At 58.6% G+C, this 16,955-nt stretch overlaps 1 protein-coding gene across 1 annotated transcript; it reads left to right on the top strand.

Annotated features, from left to right (window-relative positions):
* Window positions 1–205: 205 nt before the first annotated feature.
* On the top strand, window positions 206–15,359 carry TKT (transketolase). Its single transcript, XM_006754672.2, has 13 exons — window positions 206–370; window positions 1,340–1,453; window positions 2,241–2,338; window positions 6,162–6,353; window positions 7,329–7,447; window positions 8,644–8,837; window positions 9,559–9,723; window positions 11,070–11,226; window positions 11,357–11,487; window positions 12,175–12,258; window positions 12,364–12,457; window positions 14,173–14,295; window positions 15,096–15,359. Exons 1-13 carry the CDS (start codon window positions 221–223, stop codon window positions 15,269–15,271), a joined length of 1,797 nt encoding a protein of 598 aa, XP_006754735.1. The 5' UTR covers window positions 206–220; the 3' UTR covers window positions 15,272–15,359.
* The last annotated feature ends 1,596 nt before the right edge of the window (window positions 15,360–16,955 follow it).

Raw genomic sequence — 16,955 nt, 5'->3', positions numbered from 1 at the left:
CCCAGTCTCCTGGGTCCTCCTTTCTTACTCTAGTCTAGCCCCAGGTGTGAACTGTTGTCCCTGGGAGGGTGCGACCTCCAGGCGGCCAGCAGCTGCCTCCCTGAGACCCTGTGTCACCCTCCAGGGAGCAGGGGCATGTGGCTCTCAGTGACTCCTTGGGACTTGCACCCCCAGGCCTCTAACATGGGTGAGCCCTGTAGGTCAGGGGTCCAGGGCCATAATGCACGTGTCCGTCTCTCTCCTGGGCCACAGCCACCCCACGTCATGCTGCAGCGCCGCGGAGATCATGTCTGTCCTCTTCTTCCACACGATGCGCTACAAGTCCCAGGACCCCCGGAACGCTCACAACGACCGCTTCGTGCTCTCCAAGGTAGGAGCCCAGCCCGCGCCTTTCACCAGAGGTGGGTGTTGTGGGCCCTGAGAAGGTGCTGGCAGTGAGCCATCTCAGAGGGGACCCTCCACCCACGTCAGCCCAGCCCTGGCCCCCCCTCCCCTCAGGCTCCATTTCCACACAGCAGGCCCAGCTGGTAACTTAACCCAAGTTATGGAATAAGTGACTGAATTCATAGGGGACCATGGAAGTGGTCTGCTGGGTGCAGCCTTGTGGCTTATTTTTTTTTTTTTAATATATTTTTATTGCTTTCAGAGAGGAAGAGAGAGGGAGAGATAGAAACATCAATGATGAGAGAGAATCATTGACTGGCTGCCTCCTTCCTGCACACCCTTAACTGGGGATCGAGCCTGCAACCTGGGCACGTGCCTTTGACCGGAATCGAACCCGGGACCCTTCATTCGCAGGCTAACTCTCTCTCCACTGAGCCAAACCGGCCAGGGCTTGCGGCTTTTGCACACGTTTTTCTGTGCTGTGCCAGCACCCCTGGACCACAGCCTGCTCCCTCGGGATTGGTGGTGTGCTGCAGCAGGGTTTGGGATGGGGCACCTGGTCCTGCCCCTCCTCCTGCACGAGAATCGCAGCCATGCCACAAACCCTGGAATCTGCCAGTACCCAGGCCCGGCTCTGTGGCCTCTTGTCTCTTGGGGCATCCTAGCTTAGAAGTCTGTCCAAGCCTCTTCACACGCCAGAAGCCAGGGATTAGGGCAGCGAGCTGCCTGCTGGGGTGTTGGCGTCTGCCGGCCTCACAGCTGTGCTCTCCCTGCACCTGTCCTGGGGCCTGTGCGGCCTTGGCTGGAGAGAGGATGAAAGCGGGGGAAGTGGCCTTCACTTGGTTCCTTCCTGGAAACGGATCCCTGGGCCGGCAGGCTCGCCAGGCCCAGGTGTCAGTGTGCGGTGGGCCCAGCTCGCCACCTGACCCCTCCCTCCACCGTCCATCCCTGGCAGGGTCACGCAGCTCCCATCCTGTACGCCGTCTGGGCTGAAGCCGGCTTCCTGCCCGAGGCAGAGCTGCTAAACCTGAGGAAGATCAGCTCCGACTTGGACGGGCACCCTGTCCCGGTAAGTGTACCCCACCAGGAGCCACACAGGCCCATGGCTCCACTTCCTGCTTCCCGAGGCGTGTCGGAAGGGGGTGGGGTGCCCACTGAAGAACCGGGGGTATTAAAAGGTAGAGAAGGGCATTGATAGGAGGAAGGAAAGAAGCGGGTGTTTGGGGGGCTCGCTCCATTCACCCGAAGCTGGTGCTGAAGGGTGAGGCCTTTCGGGGTGCTCTGCGTCAACTGCAGAGATAAACTCCTGAAGCACCAGGCGCCTGGCTTCCCTTCCCCTGGCCCCCCTGGCCGTATAGACACCGCGCGGGAGATGAGGTCCCGGTGTCAGGGAGGGGGTTGCAGGGTGCTGGGGTGCACCAGGGAAGGGACCCAGTTTGCTCCTTAGGGTGCTAATCCCTGCGGATGTTTGAAGTTCATGGGTTACCATGGGAACTCACTCCCCCCACCCCCATCTGGGCACCCACTAGGGCCAAGCATTCTATCAGTTTTGTCATGAATTCTGGCCGCTGTGTGTGAGCTGGACGAGTGGGTTCCCTTTACCCATGAGGGAACTGGGGCCCAAAGAGGTTCAGTCTCTGGCCTGAGGTCACACCGCCTGGTGGCAGAGCCATATATGAACCTCAGTCCTACTTCTGTTGGTGGAGGCTGCCCTGGGGCAGAGCCTTCTGCAGACCTCGGCGCGTGGCTACGCCTGGGTAGGCATGTGGCGCTCAGACAGGCTCTCCAGGACCCCGGGAGGTGAGCTGCTGTCCCCTCTCTCCCCTGTGAGTGACTGTGGCTCTCTGTTGTGACAGAAACAAGCTTTCACCGATGTGGCCACTGGCTCCCTGGGCCAGGGCCTTGGGGCCGCCTGCGGGATGGCCTACACGGGCAAGTACTTCGACAAAGCCAGGTAATGCTCCCGCTCCCCACCCACCCTCAGGAGTTTGGGGAGGGGTCCAGCCCTCACTGTTGGCACCAGGCACTCCCTCTTACCTGAGTTGGAGCTGAGTAATAGTACGTGTGTGGCCTAAGCTGGCCCATGACCAGAGAAGGAAACAGGCTCCAGGGAGTGAAGGGACCGCCCTCAGTCCCTTGAAGTGACTGATGGGGCCAGATTTGAGCCCAGAGCCCCTGCTCCAGGCATGTGCTCTTTGTCCAAAGTGCTTTGGCTGGTGAGCTCCTGTGTCACCCCCAAGCCTGGTTCTCGGACCCTTGAAGTCTCCGTGGGCCCCACCCTCGGTGTCTGAGTGCCACAAGCTCGGGCCCCGCTGTTTGCCTTTGCGTTGGGAAAGGAGATGTTGGATTCTGGAGGGTTCTGGGCTTCCCTGACCCCACCTGTCAGCCAGGGAAGACACAAACATTGGAGAAGGGGACCGATCACAGAGATTTGCTGCTTCAGTGCCAGGTGGTGCTGGCAGATTTCAGCCACAAGGCTGTCTCCGTGTCCCCATAGGACCTGCAGCCGGTCTCTATTGGGGGCGGGGGGGAAGTGTTGGCTGCAGGCTTTAAGGAGATCACTTGTCAGCTGGTTTCTACACCATTCCCGTCGGGGGCCTTGCACTCAGTGCTCAGAGCTTGGTAGGTTTTCACCTTGATAACCCCCCCTGCAGCCTGAGTGGTGACTGAGCAGAGTTAGTCCTCCCACCGATGAGGAAACTGAAGTAAGGTGTGGTGGAGGCTGGATTTAAACCCAGGGCATGCACCCCTGCTTCCTGAGTCCTTATTCAGATTCTCAGACTGTTCTGAGGGTCCCGAGCAAAGCCTAGGAGGTTCAGGGAGCCCAGTGGGTAGGACGCTCCCTACAGGAGGGGCTGATGGAGCCTGGCCTGCAGGTGGCAGGAAGGGCCCAGCTCTGCAGCCATGGCTTCCCCAGTGCCCTACAGCCCACCCCTGGCAGTGGGAGGTGGTGGTGACCACAGCCCTCCAAGGACAGGAGGCTGCAGGGAGCCTGGTTGGATGCTACACTGCGGTGAGCACCTACTGCGCGCAGGGGAAGGGGCTCCTGAGACTGCCCTTCAGGAGGTGGCTGGGGCTGTGAGGTGTCCCAGACCCTCCCAGGCCAGTGTCACCTGGCAGCACAGCCTCTGCCTTCAGTCCCCAGAAGTGATTCACTGTGAAGAAAATCACAAGGAATGGGATGTATGTTTAAGAGCATTTTGGTGGCACAGAACCAGAGATGCGAGTTAATTCATCCCAAAAGCTGCTTGAATAATTCCCCGTGAAGGGTCTTTTCCTCGCCCTAACGTAATGGAATGAGCCGGTGTCGGGAGAAGGGGTTCGGCTGGGCTCCCAGCAGCAGGCCTGGCTCAGGCTCAGGGCCCAGGACTGTGCGTGGAGGAGGGGGTGTGGGAGAGATAAGGGTGTCGAGGGGACTATCAGGTCATGCCAGGCTCCCGAGGCCGTGTCCTGATAGAGCGCACCTGGCCTCCAAGCATGTTGCCCAGCCACCGGCAGGGACCATGCATCACACTGACTCTTTCGTTTCTTTTTTAATGGTTTTGTTTTGATTGAAATGCTCATTTGAAAAATACAGAAAAGCATTAAAAAGAAATGGACATTTTCTTCACTATTTCTTAAAATATGTTTTTATTGATGTGAGCGAGAGAGAAGCGGGGGGAGAGAGAGAGTCATTGATCGGCTGCCTCCTGCTCACCCCCTACTGGGGATTGACCCCACAATCCAGGCATCTGCCCTGACCGGGAATCCAACTGGTGACCTCGTGGTGCATGGGTGGACGCGCAGTCCACTGAGCCACGCCAGCCGGGCTTCTTTATTCGTAACCTCTCCCCCTTTAAATCTCAGCGAATCGTATTTCCTCCTCATTATTGTGAGAAGAAACTTGCAAATGTGCAGCCCTAGACATTCTGCTCTTTAGAAAAATCTGAACATTGTGAGCCCTTTCTCACAGTGATTGCTGGCCGTTGACGTTCCGTGTTATGGGCCTGCTGTACCCCGTTCGGACAGTCCTCTGGTTGGACATTTGGGGAGGTTTGCCAACACCTCTGCCACAAGCCGCCCTCTGTTGAGGGTCCCTTCCCCGTGTGGTGGTAACTCCGAGCTTGGGGTGAGCCTGACTTCTGTGGGGCTCCAGTGTCTTTCCCCGGAGCCCAGGTTGCCCTCCTGACTGGAGCCTTGGCCCCAAAGGCCAGTCGGGCTTCCTTGGAAGTGGGTGTGGGTTGGGAAAGCAGCCAGCCTGCTTCCCGGGAATTCCTTTCTGGGGAAGCGGGTCCCTGCAGGCCTCTGGCTCCGCCCCATCCGCCTGGAGACTCCAGGAGCTTCTGACCCAGGGCGCAGCTTCAGATAAGCCCCTGAGTGTGGGCCCCGGGACCTTCTGCTCCCGGCCAGGGAACTGGTGGCCTGGCCTTTTGGAAGCCACAGAAGGGAAAAATGAGGGGGACTCCTTCTTAACCTGCTGGCCTGTGGAGGTGCTGAGTCATGCTGACAGTGCCATGGCTGTGCCCACCCCTTCTCTGGCTCCAGGACCGGTTCCTGCTGCAGCAGCAGGGCAGCTGTGTCCCCTCTGAGCCCAGCCAGGAACCAGCCTCACTCCCTGGCCTTGCAGCTGGACACTGGGCAAGTCCCTCCCTCCATGCCTGCCTCCCTAGACAGCAAGCAGTGGACAGTCAGACCTGTGTTTGAATCCCCGCGTAGCTGCTCCCAACTGCATTTCCTCTAGACGAGTCCCTTCACATTTGAGCCTATCTCCTTGTCTGTGTTCTGGGAATAACAACTGCATTTACCTTCCCTGGCGGGTTAGTGAGTATAGGGCCCAGCACCTTGCTAGAGCCCCCTAGGAACCGTAGATGCCACATGCCAGCCTGTGGGTGGGGTTCCTGTTTCAGTGCCTGTGGCTGCTGCTCCTCAGCCATTCCCTCACATCTGGGAGATGTTGGGAATGGGGGGGCGGGGAGGTCAGATCCCTGAACTGGTCTTCCTACCTCTAGCCTCGCCCCATTGGCCCCACCCTTCCCCAGATCCAGGGAAGTTTTGGTCAGCTGGGTAACACCCAGTCCAGCGCTCTTTTGACCATGTCACTCTGCCTTTGAAAAGACCGTGGTTGCCTCTGTTAAGGGCAGGAGAGGCCCTGGGGTGGAGAAAGCGCAGGCCTAGCCGCTCCTGTCTTGGGCAGGAACCAACCTCAGACGCTTGGGGAGAGGTCACGTGAGGTCATGTCGCAGCATGAGTCCCCTCGGGAGCTGGTGCTCATTCTTTACGTGAGGCCTCCCTCTGGGGTGCTGCTTGGCACACCTCCCAGGCTCCCCTCTCCCCCCCAGGCCAGCTTCTTCAAGCAGAAAGGCCCCCTTTCCCTCTGGCCCTCCAGCGAGTCCCGGGCTCCCCCAGCACTCCTGGTGCGTGGGAGGGGGAGAGGGAGGGAATGGGCCCCCCTGCAGCGGGCAGTTGAAGGCCCTCCTGCCCGTGCGAGGCCTTGGCCCCGGTGGACATTCCTTTTCCTTGTGCCCTGACAACCCCGATGCCCTGCATCTTACGACCAGACTGCTGCCTCTCGGAGCTCTGTCTCAGCAGCCAGTACTCTGTGGCGCTCCTGACAGCTTCCTCCACAGCCACCTCCTCACCCGTGGACTTGGCGTGGGCATCAGGCACCTGCCGGCGTGATTGCACATCCTGGGGAGGGGGGGCTCCTTGACCCAGAGCGCGGGCTCCTGGGGAGGGACAGGCCTGGAGCGTGGTGGCCCAGGGCAGGTGCCCGCTTCATCCCCACCACCTGTCTGCAGCTACCGTGTCTACTGCCTGCTGGGAGACGGGGAGCTGTCGGAAGGCTCCGTGTGGGAGGCCATGGCCTTCGCCGGCATCTACAAGCTGGACAACCTCGTGGCCATCCTTGACATCAACCGCCTGGGCCAGAGCGAGCCGGCCCCACTGCAGCACCAGCTGGACGTCTACCAGAAGCGCTGCGAGGCCTTCGGGTACGTACAGGCCGTGGCCGGGCACCCCCAGCCTGGGAGCCACGGTGCTGGAAACTTGCAGGTGCAGGGGCTGAGGCCGGAGGCGAATGAGTCCCTTTTTCAGGTTTTGACACAATTTCAGACTTTGGGCATTAGGGCTTAAAGTGGCAGCCCAGGCCACCTCGTGGATTTGTGGGCGAAGGCCCAGTTTTAAGTGAGTTCCTCTGTGTGCCGTGCGGCACAATAGCTCTCAGAGACTGCACGTAACGTCTCACACATCCTCACTTTGTTCCTGGGTGGGTGGGGGTGCATGGTGTGAACCACACTTGCTCGTGAGGCTAAGGGGCGTGAAGGGGTCTGAACCTGGGTCCGCTGGCTGCCTCCTGCACCCATTCAGCCAGCCTGTGGGAGAGACCAGCCTCCTCTCCTGGTGAAAGGGGAGAAAGGGTTTGTGAATTCAGTCACATGTTACAAAGCAGGGAGGTCCATGTGAGTGGGTGTCAGCCAGCGGGGCCCTCACCTCAAATATAAGGCACTCTGCAGTTAGAGCTCGGAGGGCCCAGGGCCAGGGCTCAGTCCTGGCTGCGGAGACTGGACTCTGGGCGGGACTGTGCAGGGCTCTGAGGGCCCTGTGTGGATGCGTTTAAAAAGTTCCAGCACCACACCCAGTATCTGTGGAGTGATCAGACAAATGAAAATTAGGCCAAAAAATTCATCAAGAATCTGACAGATTCCAAACCCAGTGCATCATCCCAAAAGCAGCTCTCAGTAGGAAATGAATAGATGAGGAACAAAAGAGGCAATAATTGGACTAAGCTTTGAATGACTTAGGAGAGAGGAAAATCTGTACCAAGTGAACAAGAGGAAGTGAAAGGATATGAAAAGAGAAAACAGGAATGTTTTTGACTCCCCAGCTCCCCAAGGCCTTCCCCTGGGAGCCCCTCGGGGTCCCTGGGCACTGGTCCTTGCCTCTCACAGCCCCTTCTCCGTCCCCAGCTGGCACACCGTCATCGTGAACGGACACAGCGTGGAGGAGCTCTGCAAGGCCTTTAGCCAGGCCAAGCACCAGCCGACAGCCATCATTGCCAAGACCTTCAAGGGCCGAGGGATCTCGGGTCCGTATGCACGTGTCTCCCTGCCACCCCTGGGAATGGGCCCTGTGGCTAACTGAGTGGGTGGGGGTTTCCACAAAAGGGGGCCATTCTCTAAGATCATGTGTCTGGGGAGCCGCAGTAGTGAGTGCACCCTGGCTGGGGACTCAGTGGTCAGCATGGCTGAGCTTAGGATTCAAATCCAGGCCAGGCTGGCCTTTGCTGAGGGCATGTGTAAGCAGAAGGAGTGGAGGGACCGGGAAGGCCTATGGGTAAGGGGAAAGGAGACCATCCCACCTCCCCTCCTGGCTGGCACTCTCAGAGCACCCTCCACAGCCCCAGCTGTCTGCCCTGAGCTGATGGGCCAGGAGGGCCCTGGGAAGACCTGGTTCCCCCAGGTGAGGGTGGGGGACAGCCCTCCGGCCGTAGATAAGGGCTGAGCAGAGGCCTGTGCGGGCAGAGAGCCTGGAGGATCTAGAAGACGGTTCCTGTGCCAGGCGTGAGCGTGATGCCGGCATGTGGCTCCTTACCACCCAGGTGGGGAGATGGGGCTAGAAGAGGTCGGGGACTTGACTGTGGACACAGGGAGTCTGTGGCACTGGAGGCCTAACTGCAGGCTCTGGGCTGGCTTCCTGTGGTAGGTGCCCTGGCTGTGCCCCCGCTTGGGGGGCGTGGCTCCTCTGGAGACCTCGGAGCTTCCGAGGGGAGACCTGGGGGTCCGTGGGGCTGCCCAGTGCTGCCTCGGGGGTCAGTCTGTGGCTCCGCCCAGCTGAGGCGACCTCGGAGGTCCCCGCACGGTACAGCACCTAGTGGTTCTGGCGGGCCTGCCCCATGGCTCACAGCTGTTCCCGGGACCTGGCAGTGCTTGCCCTGCTCTAGGCCTCAGCTCTCCCTCCTGATGGCCAGGATCCCAGCCCGGCCAAGAAACTGAGTAGGATTTCTACAGCATGTGCCTCTCCGTGGGCCCGGGCTGGGGCGGTGGCACACCTGGCTGTGAGCTGCTGGAGGAGGAGGTGTCTGGTCTGTGGGGACGAGGCATGTGGAGTCCTGACCCCCGTGGTGCCTGGCACAGGGCTCTGCTTGACTGTGATGACACTGTTCCTCCCTCTCCCCTGACTGTCCCTTGACGGGTGGGGGGGCCAGGCCCCCGGAGTAGCTTCCTGGCCCTCTGGGAGTATCCGTCTTACTTGGCCCTCTGCCCTCCTACATGGCACCTGCAGGGGTAGAAGATAAGGAGTCTTGGCATGGGAAGCCCCTCCCCAAAAACATGGCTGACCAGGTCATCCAGGAGATCCAGAGCCAGATCCAGAGCAAAAAGAAGATCCTGGCGACTCCCCCGCAGGAGGACGCGCCCTCGGTGGACATCACCAACATCCGCATGCCCACCCCACCCAGCTACAAAGTTGGGGACAAGGTAGAGTCCGGCTTCGCTTTTCTAGACTAGCACGGTGGGGTGGCCGTGGTTCTTCGGCTCCCCAAGGTTGGGGCCAAGATGGGTCTAATCTAGAGGAGAGGGGTTATTTCAGGGTGAGGAGGACCCTGCAGGGCTGCTCCTGCCAGTTCCTTCATGGAAATAACCAGCTCAGGAATCATTTACCTGCAGAGGCTCAGAGAGGGCAAGGGACTTGCCCACAGTCACACAGCAAGCTACAGACATCACTGGGATCAAAGCACAGCTCCTGAGTCCCCCTCCCTGGCCCTCAGCCTTGGCCTGAGCTCAGGACTGGCCTTTGTCTGGCCTGGCAAAGGCTAGGGAGGCCTGCCCTGCTCTGGGGCTTCCCCTGGGGGAGTCCATCTGTGCAGCTGGCCTCAGGCTTCCTGACTCCCAGACTCTGTATTCCTGCCCAGAGTGGGGCAAGTTCACAGTCTCCCTCATGTGCAGAGGGGGGCAGGGAGGGTGCTATTAGGACATCTTTTGCAGCACAAACCCCTCCGCTGGGCTGGCCAAGAGACTGCAGGGACTCCCAAGTTCGTTGTAGAAGTTAACTTCACAGGGTCGTGTGTTGTTGATATTTCTTTTTCTGCCCCAATTCTTTTCCTCCCTAAAAAGTGTCCCCCAGAGGCTGTGCAGGGTTCTAAGCTGCACCTCACAGGTGCCTGGGCGGTGCTCAGCCTTCCCACTCTCCTCCCCACAGATAGCTACCCGCAAGGCCTACGGGCAGGCCCTGGCCAAGCTGGGCCACGCCAGCGACCGCATCATCGCTCTGGATGGGGACACCAAGAACTCCACCTTCTCGGACCTCTTCAAAAAGGAGCACCCCGATCGCTTCATCGAGTGCTACATTGCCGAGCAGAACATGGTGGGTGCCAGGGCGGGCAGGTGGGCACAGGGCCAGTCACCACCTTGGGGGAGAGGTCTGAGGGGTGCAGGGGCAGGGCTAGAGCCCTTCTGCCCCTTTTGGGCAGCTACGTTGGCTGTGCCAGGCACCTGCTAGCTACCCAGGGAGACCTCAGAACAGCTAGGATTCAGCACTGACCTTGACTTCAAGTAGCCACACTTTGTGGGGCGTGCCATGCCCGGGTGTAAGTGTCCTGGGTGAGTGTGCACGGAAGAGCTGAGTGGGCTCAGGTGTGCACAGGAGTGCTGCACGTGAGCCAGGTGGGGTGGATGGGCTCTCGGGGCAGAGGGCCTTCCAAGTGGAAGGTGGGCTGGAACACAATGGGCCCACCAGCCACGTCTGCTGAGCCCTTTTGTGCACAGGCTCTGGGCCCCTGCCATGCACACAGTTGGGTTAGCAGCACCTTATCAGGAACGGAGGTGGTGAAATAGGAAGGATGTTTTGTCCTGTTTGTCAAAACATCCGCTTCTCCTGGCCGAGCAGCCCAGCCGGGCCTGCAGGCCTTTAGGGACTGAGAGCTTCCTCCTCTGGAGGCTCCTGGCTTCACACCAAGGTTTTTCCAGCAAAAACTGAAGTCCTCTCTCTGTGGTTTCTAGCCTTGGCAGCTGCAGAGTCCGGCCTAGACTGGCAGGATGTGGAGGCTGAGGGGGCCCAGGATCTGGGGGAGAAGGGCTCTCGTCAGCGGTGGGTTGCTGAGCTACGCAGAGACAGCCAACCTGGAACCAATGCCTGTATTGCTGCTGGGCGGAGCCTCCACTGGCACTCAGGGTTGGAGGGCTGGTCTCTGCAGAGGCCTCGGGGTTGGCCAGGAGATGGGGGAGGGGATTGCATAGGTTGGGAAGATGGACCATCTGCACCCAACTTGACTAGCCTGCTCTGGAAAAGGCTTTGCTTGCTGCTCGGGGGAAATGTTCCCCAGGACAGTAGTTTTCAGAGAACTTGTGAAATGGTTATTTCAGCCCTGGCTGGTGTGGTTTGGTTGGTTGGAGTGCCATCCGGTGCATGGAAAGGTTGCCGATGAGATTCCTGGTTGTGGCACATACCAGGTTGCAGGTGCAGGTGTGTACAGGAGGCAATGATCGATGTTTTTCTCTCTCTCTCTTCCCCTTCTTCTCTCTAAAATCAATAAAATATATCCTTGGTGAGGGTTTAGGAAAGACAAATAACATGGTTATTTCAAGTGGAAGGAGTTGTGTTTGGAAACAGACTTGGGAGTCCATGGTGTGCAGGCATCACTTGGAGAGGAGGAGAATTACATCACTAAGATGACAGAACCCCTAGCCACCCTCTCCTTGCTCCGCCCCCAGGTGAGCATCGCCGTGGGCTGTGCCACCCGCAACAGGACCGTCCCCTTCTGCAGCACCTTCGCGGCCTTCTACACGCGAGCCTTCGACCAGATTCGCATGGCGGCCATCTCCGAGAGCAACATCAACCTCTGTGGCTCCCACTGCGGCGTGTCCATTGGTGAGTTGAACCGGGGCCAGGGTGCTTAGCCCCTGGACTTTCCCTGGACTTCTGGGCCAGGTGGTCAGGGGAAAGGTGGGTCCATGGAGGGGGGGGGTCTTGCTTCAGCATGTCCTTTCCCACGTCCCAGGGGAAGACGGGCCTTCTCAGATGGCCCTGGAAGATCTGGCCATGTTTCGAGCAGTCCCCATGTCCACTGTCTTCTACCCAAGTGATGGGGTGTCTACAGAGAAGGCGGTGGAACTAGCAGCCAATACAAAGGTTGGTCACATGCTGTTCTGTTTTCTGCTGAGAGGGGGGTGGGGGCGAGGGGGGCAGAGAGGCCAGCCTGCGGGCACAGTGCTGGCCGTTCACTGCCCCAGAGTGGTGTGTCCTGACCTTCCCCTGGAGTCTGTAGCTTGTAGAAGTTAGACCAGGAACAGTGAAGTACTTGCCATCCTTCCTGCCACAGGACAGGCATTGTAATTGATCACCATGCTCTTTCTCCACTGAGAATCCTGGCAGCCCTGCTAGTGTGGCAGGTGATGCCTGTCTGGCCTCCCTGAGTTGGAGTCACCAAGACATAATGAGCAACATGGTCCCGACCAAGAGCCGCACTGCCCTAGGCCAGAGGGCCGGGGCTGGGACCTGCTGGAAGCATCCCGGGGAGCAGCCCCACTGGGTGGCCACTCTGCCTGATGGAAAACTCATTTTCCGTCTGGGGCTTGGGGCTGGCAAAGTCGTTGGCCACTGTCCCTTGGGAAGAGTGTTTGGAGAGGTGCACGCTGCAGAGGGCAAGAGTCGTTTTCCTCCTGGAGGAACAGTCGCACGAGGTGACTGACAGACACCTCCATGGGGGTGGAGGGTGGAGGACGTTTGCGGGTGGGAGGTGACAGCCTTCTAGAACAACCTTGCTGTTGGAGGTGGGATGGCTGCGTCCCGTAATCCTCGGTTACTGTTTCATCCCAGGGCATCTGCTTCATCCGGACCAGCCGCCCCGAGAACGCCATCATCTATAGCAACAACGAGGATTTCCAAATCGGACAAGCCAAGGTCAGTGTGGTTCGTGCCCGGGGAGACCCCACAGAATGAGCCCGAGGCCAGGGCCCACCTCAGGCCACCCATCCCCGAGCCTCACTGGCCCCGTGTCACCCCCAGGTGGTCCTGAAGAGCCAGGATGACCAGGTGACTGTGATCGGAGCCGGGGTGACCCTGCACGAGGCCTTGGCTGCTGCTGACCTGCTGAAGAAAGGTGAGGACGGAGGGACCCACATAGTCTTAAATCGGGCGCTGACTGCATTACTAGGTCTTGGGGGTAGGAATTAATTTCATCCTATTAAGTGGTAATATTCATCCCATGAGCATTTGCTTTGTGCCCGGCATGATGCTAAGTTCTGGGGCTGCAGTGGCCACAGTCCCTGCCCTGCGGCCCTGGAGTCGAGGTGCCCAGCACAGTAGTCAGATCAGAGGCCCTGGGGCCTGTCAGTGGGGTGGAACTGCCACTCAGCTGGGCACTAGTTAGTAAGTTATTTAGCATCGTTGTGCCTCCTTTTCTCATCCGTGAAATTGAAATACTCTCACCTTCCCCGTGGGGCTGTCTTGGGGATTCAGTAAATAGTAACCTGGTGTTATTATTGTTATATTTTTATTGATTTCAGAGAGGAAGGGAGAGGGAGGGAGAGAGAAACATCAATGATGAGAGAGAATCATTGAACGGCTGCCTCCTGTACAACCCACACTGGGGATCGAGCCCACAACCCGGGCATGTGCCCTGACCAGGAATCAAACTGTGACCTCCTGGTTCATAGGGTAGTGCTCCACCACTTAGCCACACCAGCCAGGCAACCTCTTATTATTTTTTAAAAAATATATTTTTATTGATTTCAGAGAGGAAGGGAGAGGGAGGGAGAGAGAAACATCAATGATGAGAGAGAATCATTGAACGGCTGCCTCCTGTACAACCCACACTGGGGATCGAGCCCACAACCCGGGCATGTGCCCTGACCAGGAACCGAAACGTTAACTCTGGTTCATAGGTCGACGCTCCACCACTGAGCCACACCAGCTGGGCAATCTCTCATTATTATCATCATTAAGAGCTTGAAAATGTTAACTACTGGTAACGTAGGGGAGACAGGCATTAGCCTCCCCTACGACAGAATCACAGTAGATGTCACATCTCATGCTGAGCATGAAGGAGAGGCCAGATAGGGGCATGCTTAGGGCAGTGACCTCAGATACGCAAAGGACTGATGAGCAAACAGGAGCGAAGAGGCCCGGGCAGAAGGAACTGCATGTACAGAGCTCGGAGGAGCTGGAGGAAGGCAGGGGCAGGAGCAGGATGGGCTGGAGAAGCCGGGGAAGCCGGCCCCAGCAGGGATGGAAGTCCGGGGGAGGTATGAAGAAGTCCTGGCGGAGCTGGACTTGTCCTCCCGAGGTCATTCTGCTGGTCGTCACCTGACCTGACACCGGGCTGCCTGCCTGCAGCCACAGCTTCATCCCCGACATCCCATGAGTACATGGCTTATCTCAGATCAGACACCTGGAGCTCTCTGGCTTCCCCTCCATCTGCAAGGGCATCTGGAGGAGGAAAGGAAGCTGTGTGGGCCCCACACTTGCCCCTCGGTGTTCTTGACCGTCCAAGGCCGAGATCCTCTGGCCCTGGGCGTGAGGGAAGAGGGACCAGCTGCTCCTGGAACAGCGGGGAAGGCTCCCGGGAGGAGGGGTGGGTGCCAGGTGCTGGAGCACTTGGCACCACGTGTCAGCAGAGGAAGGGGACAAGCTCTGGGGGTGGTAAGCATGAACAGTGGGAACAGGACCGCTGGCCCCCAGGACAGGGGCTGGCCGCAAGCTGGGACAGCTCTCAGGACACCCCAGCCAGTCCCCCTCTCAGGGCTCATAAAAGGGCAGACCCACAGCATCCAGCCCGTTTCCCTCAGCACGTCCCTGCATCTTCTGCCCTCACAGAGAAGATCAACATTCGCGTGTTGGATCCTTTCACCATCAAGCCCCTGGACCGGAAGCTCATTCTTGACAGTGCCCGGGCTACCAAGGGCAGGATCCTCACCGTGGAGGACCACTACTACGAAGGTGAGGGGCCCCGCCAGAGAGCCAGGGCCGCTGGGGCAGGGGGTGAAATGTTAGCTACTGGTAACGTAGGGGAGAACTCTCAGCTCAGCTGCTGGAATCGCTCCACGGAGGCCCTGCCCTTGGGGGAGTACCATCTCACTGCTAAGAGTGGAAACAAGGTGGCCTGTGTCCCGGAAGTAGTTACCATGCAGAATCAAACTGGGAAAGCCACACAGTTTCTGTCTCATGAGTCCTTACAGAGCAGTCCTCCATAACCCGCACCACCTTCTCTCCACAGGGGAGGAGATGGGCCTGGACTCTGGGAACAAGGGCAGACGCTAGTCCATTGGTGACAGCTGCCCAGATGATGTTAAAATGACTCAGATGCCACATTTGGGCTTATGAAAAGAAAATATAGTGATTGATTCGTGAAGTCTGTTATGACCACTGTAGGGGCGAAGGGGTAGTGTATATGCCGTCTCTGTAATCGTTGGGTTAGGGCCATGGTCGGCAAACCGCGGCTCTTGAGCCACATGCAGCTCTTTGGCCCCTTGAGCGTGGCTCTTCCACAAAATACCACGTGCGGGCGCGCACGTACAATGTGATTGAAACTTCGTGGCCCATGCGCAGAAGTCGGCACAGAAGAGCCACACTCAAGGGGCCAAAGAGCCGCATGTGGCTCAAGAGCTGCAGTTTGCCAAGCCGCAGTTTGCTGACCACTGGGTTAGGGAATAAACTCAGGCTGGCAGAGGAGCAGGGGACCCCACCCACTGCTCAGCCTGAGACCGAATCCCCTGACTCCCTCCCTTCCCTTGGCCCAGGTGGCATAGGTGAGGCAGTGTCCTCTGCAGTCGTGGGCGAGCCCGGCGTCACCGTCACCCGCCTGGCCGTCAGCCAGGTTCCAAGAAGCGGGAAGCCAGCTGAACTGCTGAAGATGTTTGGCATCGACAAGGATGCCATTGTACAAGCTGTGAAGGGCCTTGTCTCCAAGGCCTAGGAAGGGGCTTCTACACATTCCTGAGAGATTCTGGCAGGTGCTCAAGATGCACTGAGAGGAGTAGCAAATATATCTTTTGTGAAAAATCCATCAGCCTCTGAAATGTTTTCTTTGTGGATGCAGCCAGTGCTGTTTCTGGGGCAGAAGGGTAGAGGGAGAGGGGGGAGGTCGGCACCCTTGGCTCTGGGCCAGGACCTGGTGTCCCAAGGCCTTCTGCAATCAGCTCCCCTGGCACCCGCCTCACCCGCCACAACTGCTGCTGCCACCGCCAGGTGACACTGGACTGCAGTCGGCCTTCCGGCCCAGAGGTTGCAACCCAAACCACTCACACGCACACTCAGCTGCCTGCCCCAGGGAGGCTGGGAGCTGCCACAGGCCTGGGGTTGTCCGGGTGCCTTAGGGCCACCCCACCTTCCCCAAGGACCCACAGCCCTGCAATCAGAGTTCTCCACGGGTGGGGAAGCGCATTTGCTTATTGTCCCTACTCCTGGCCACATCCTCTAACCGGTGACCTCAGAAGCAGAGGGGCACAGGGCAGCCCCGTCCTGGGGAAGAAGGTGACCCTCAGGCTGGCCTCAGAGCTGCAGGTGGCAGGTTACCAAGAAGGTCCAGCTCTCACCTTGCACCATAGACCGGAAGTCAATCCTGAGTGTGCAGGACTGCCCCCCTCCCCTTGTTAAAATGCAGGTCCCTGGGCCTTGCTCTCAGAGCCTGGGACTCTGCCCTGGACCCTGGGCCCAGGAGCTTCTGATGTCACACAGTGTGCAGGCCTCAGCTCCAGCCCCTGCCCGCTGCTGGCTCCCTCACTCCTGTGACCACAGCCCTGCTACCTGGGCTCAGTCTGAGTCAGTTCTGTTTGTGGCCAACTGCAGAGACCATTGGACTAGCCTAGGACAAACTAATGCCGGAAAAGAGGCTGGATGCCGCTGACCACTGGTGGGGTCCCCAGGAAGTCTTCAGAGCCCTTGGGGAGGGCAAGACACATTGTAGACATGTCCACTTGTCCATCTGACACTCTGGACAGAATGAACCAGTCCAACCCTCAAACAGCAAGCTGCTTCCCACTCCGCTATTGATTGGTCCAGGTTTGGCTGTACCAGGGCCTGTGTGTCTGCATTCAACACCCCACAGCGGGCAGGGGAAGAGCAGGGATGGAGAAGAGCCTGGGCTGGCAGGCTGTTTGCCATTCACCTCTGGGCCAGGGCTCCTTGGCCTGCGAACACTAGCTGCAAGTGACTTCAGCACTAGGCCTGGGGGTCTGCATGAGCTCCAGGGACCCCACAGTGGGAGGAAGAAGGGAATGGGCAAGCCCTCTCTTCTGCATGAGCCAATGGGGGTGGGAGGGCACAGCTCTCAGCCAGAGCTCTGGGTCCTGACAATTACGATGCCCCTTGTATAGTCATGCGCTGTATCGCATTCGGTCAGCAATGGAATGCATATGACAGTGACCCTGTAAGATTAACGGAGCTGGAAATTCCTGTCACCTGGTGACATTCATAGCACAACAAATTACGTGTTTGTGGCGATATGGGTGTAAACAAACAGAGCTGCCAGTCATAGAAAAGTATAGCACATAGAAGTACAGTAGTACATCATACTATTTAGGTTGTGTAAGGACACTCTGTGATGTTTGCACAACGTCAAAATCACCGAAGAATGCATGTGTCAGAAGGCATCCCTTTAA

The sequence above is a fragment of the Myotis davidii genome, unplaced genomic scaffold (genome assembly GCF_000327345.1).
Source record: "Myotis davidii unplaced genomic scaffold, ASM32734v1 scaffold111, whole genome shotgun sequence".
NCBI classification, from domain to species: domain Eukaryota; kingdom Metazoa; phylum Chordata; class Mammalia; order Chiroptera; family Vespertilionidae; genus Myotis; species Myotis davidii.
Note: the sequence above shows the minus strand (reverse complement) of the source record. Positions and strands in the feature narration are given on the sequence as shown.

Bases quoted from the DNA above. Each gene is read 5' to 3' on its own strand.
- TKT (XM_006754672.2), top strand. From the start codon at position 221: ATGCACGTGTCCGTCTCTCTCCTGGGCCACAGCCACCCCACGTCATGC. The intron at 12,259-12,363 runs GTCAGTGTGGTT...TGTCACCCCCAG, and splicing joins TCCAAATCGGACAAGCCAAG to GTGGTCCTGAAGAGCCAGGA. The intron at 14,296-15,095 runs GTGAGGGGCCCC...CCCTTGGCCCAG, and splicing joins GGAGGACCACTACTACGAAG to GTGGCATAGGTGAGGCAGTG.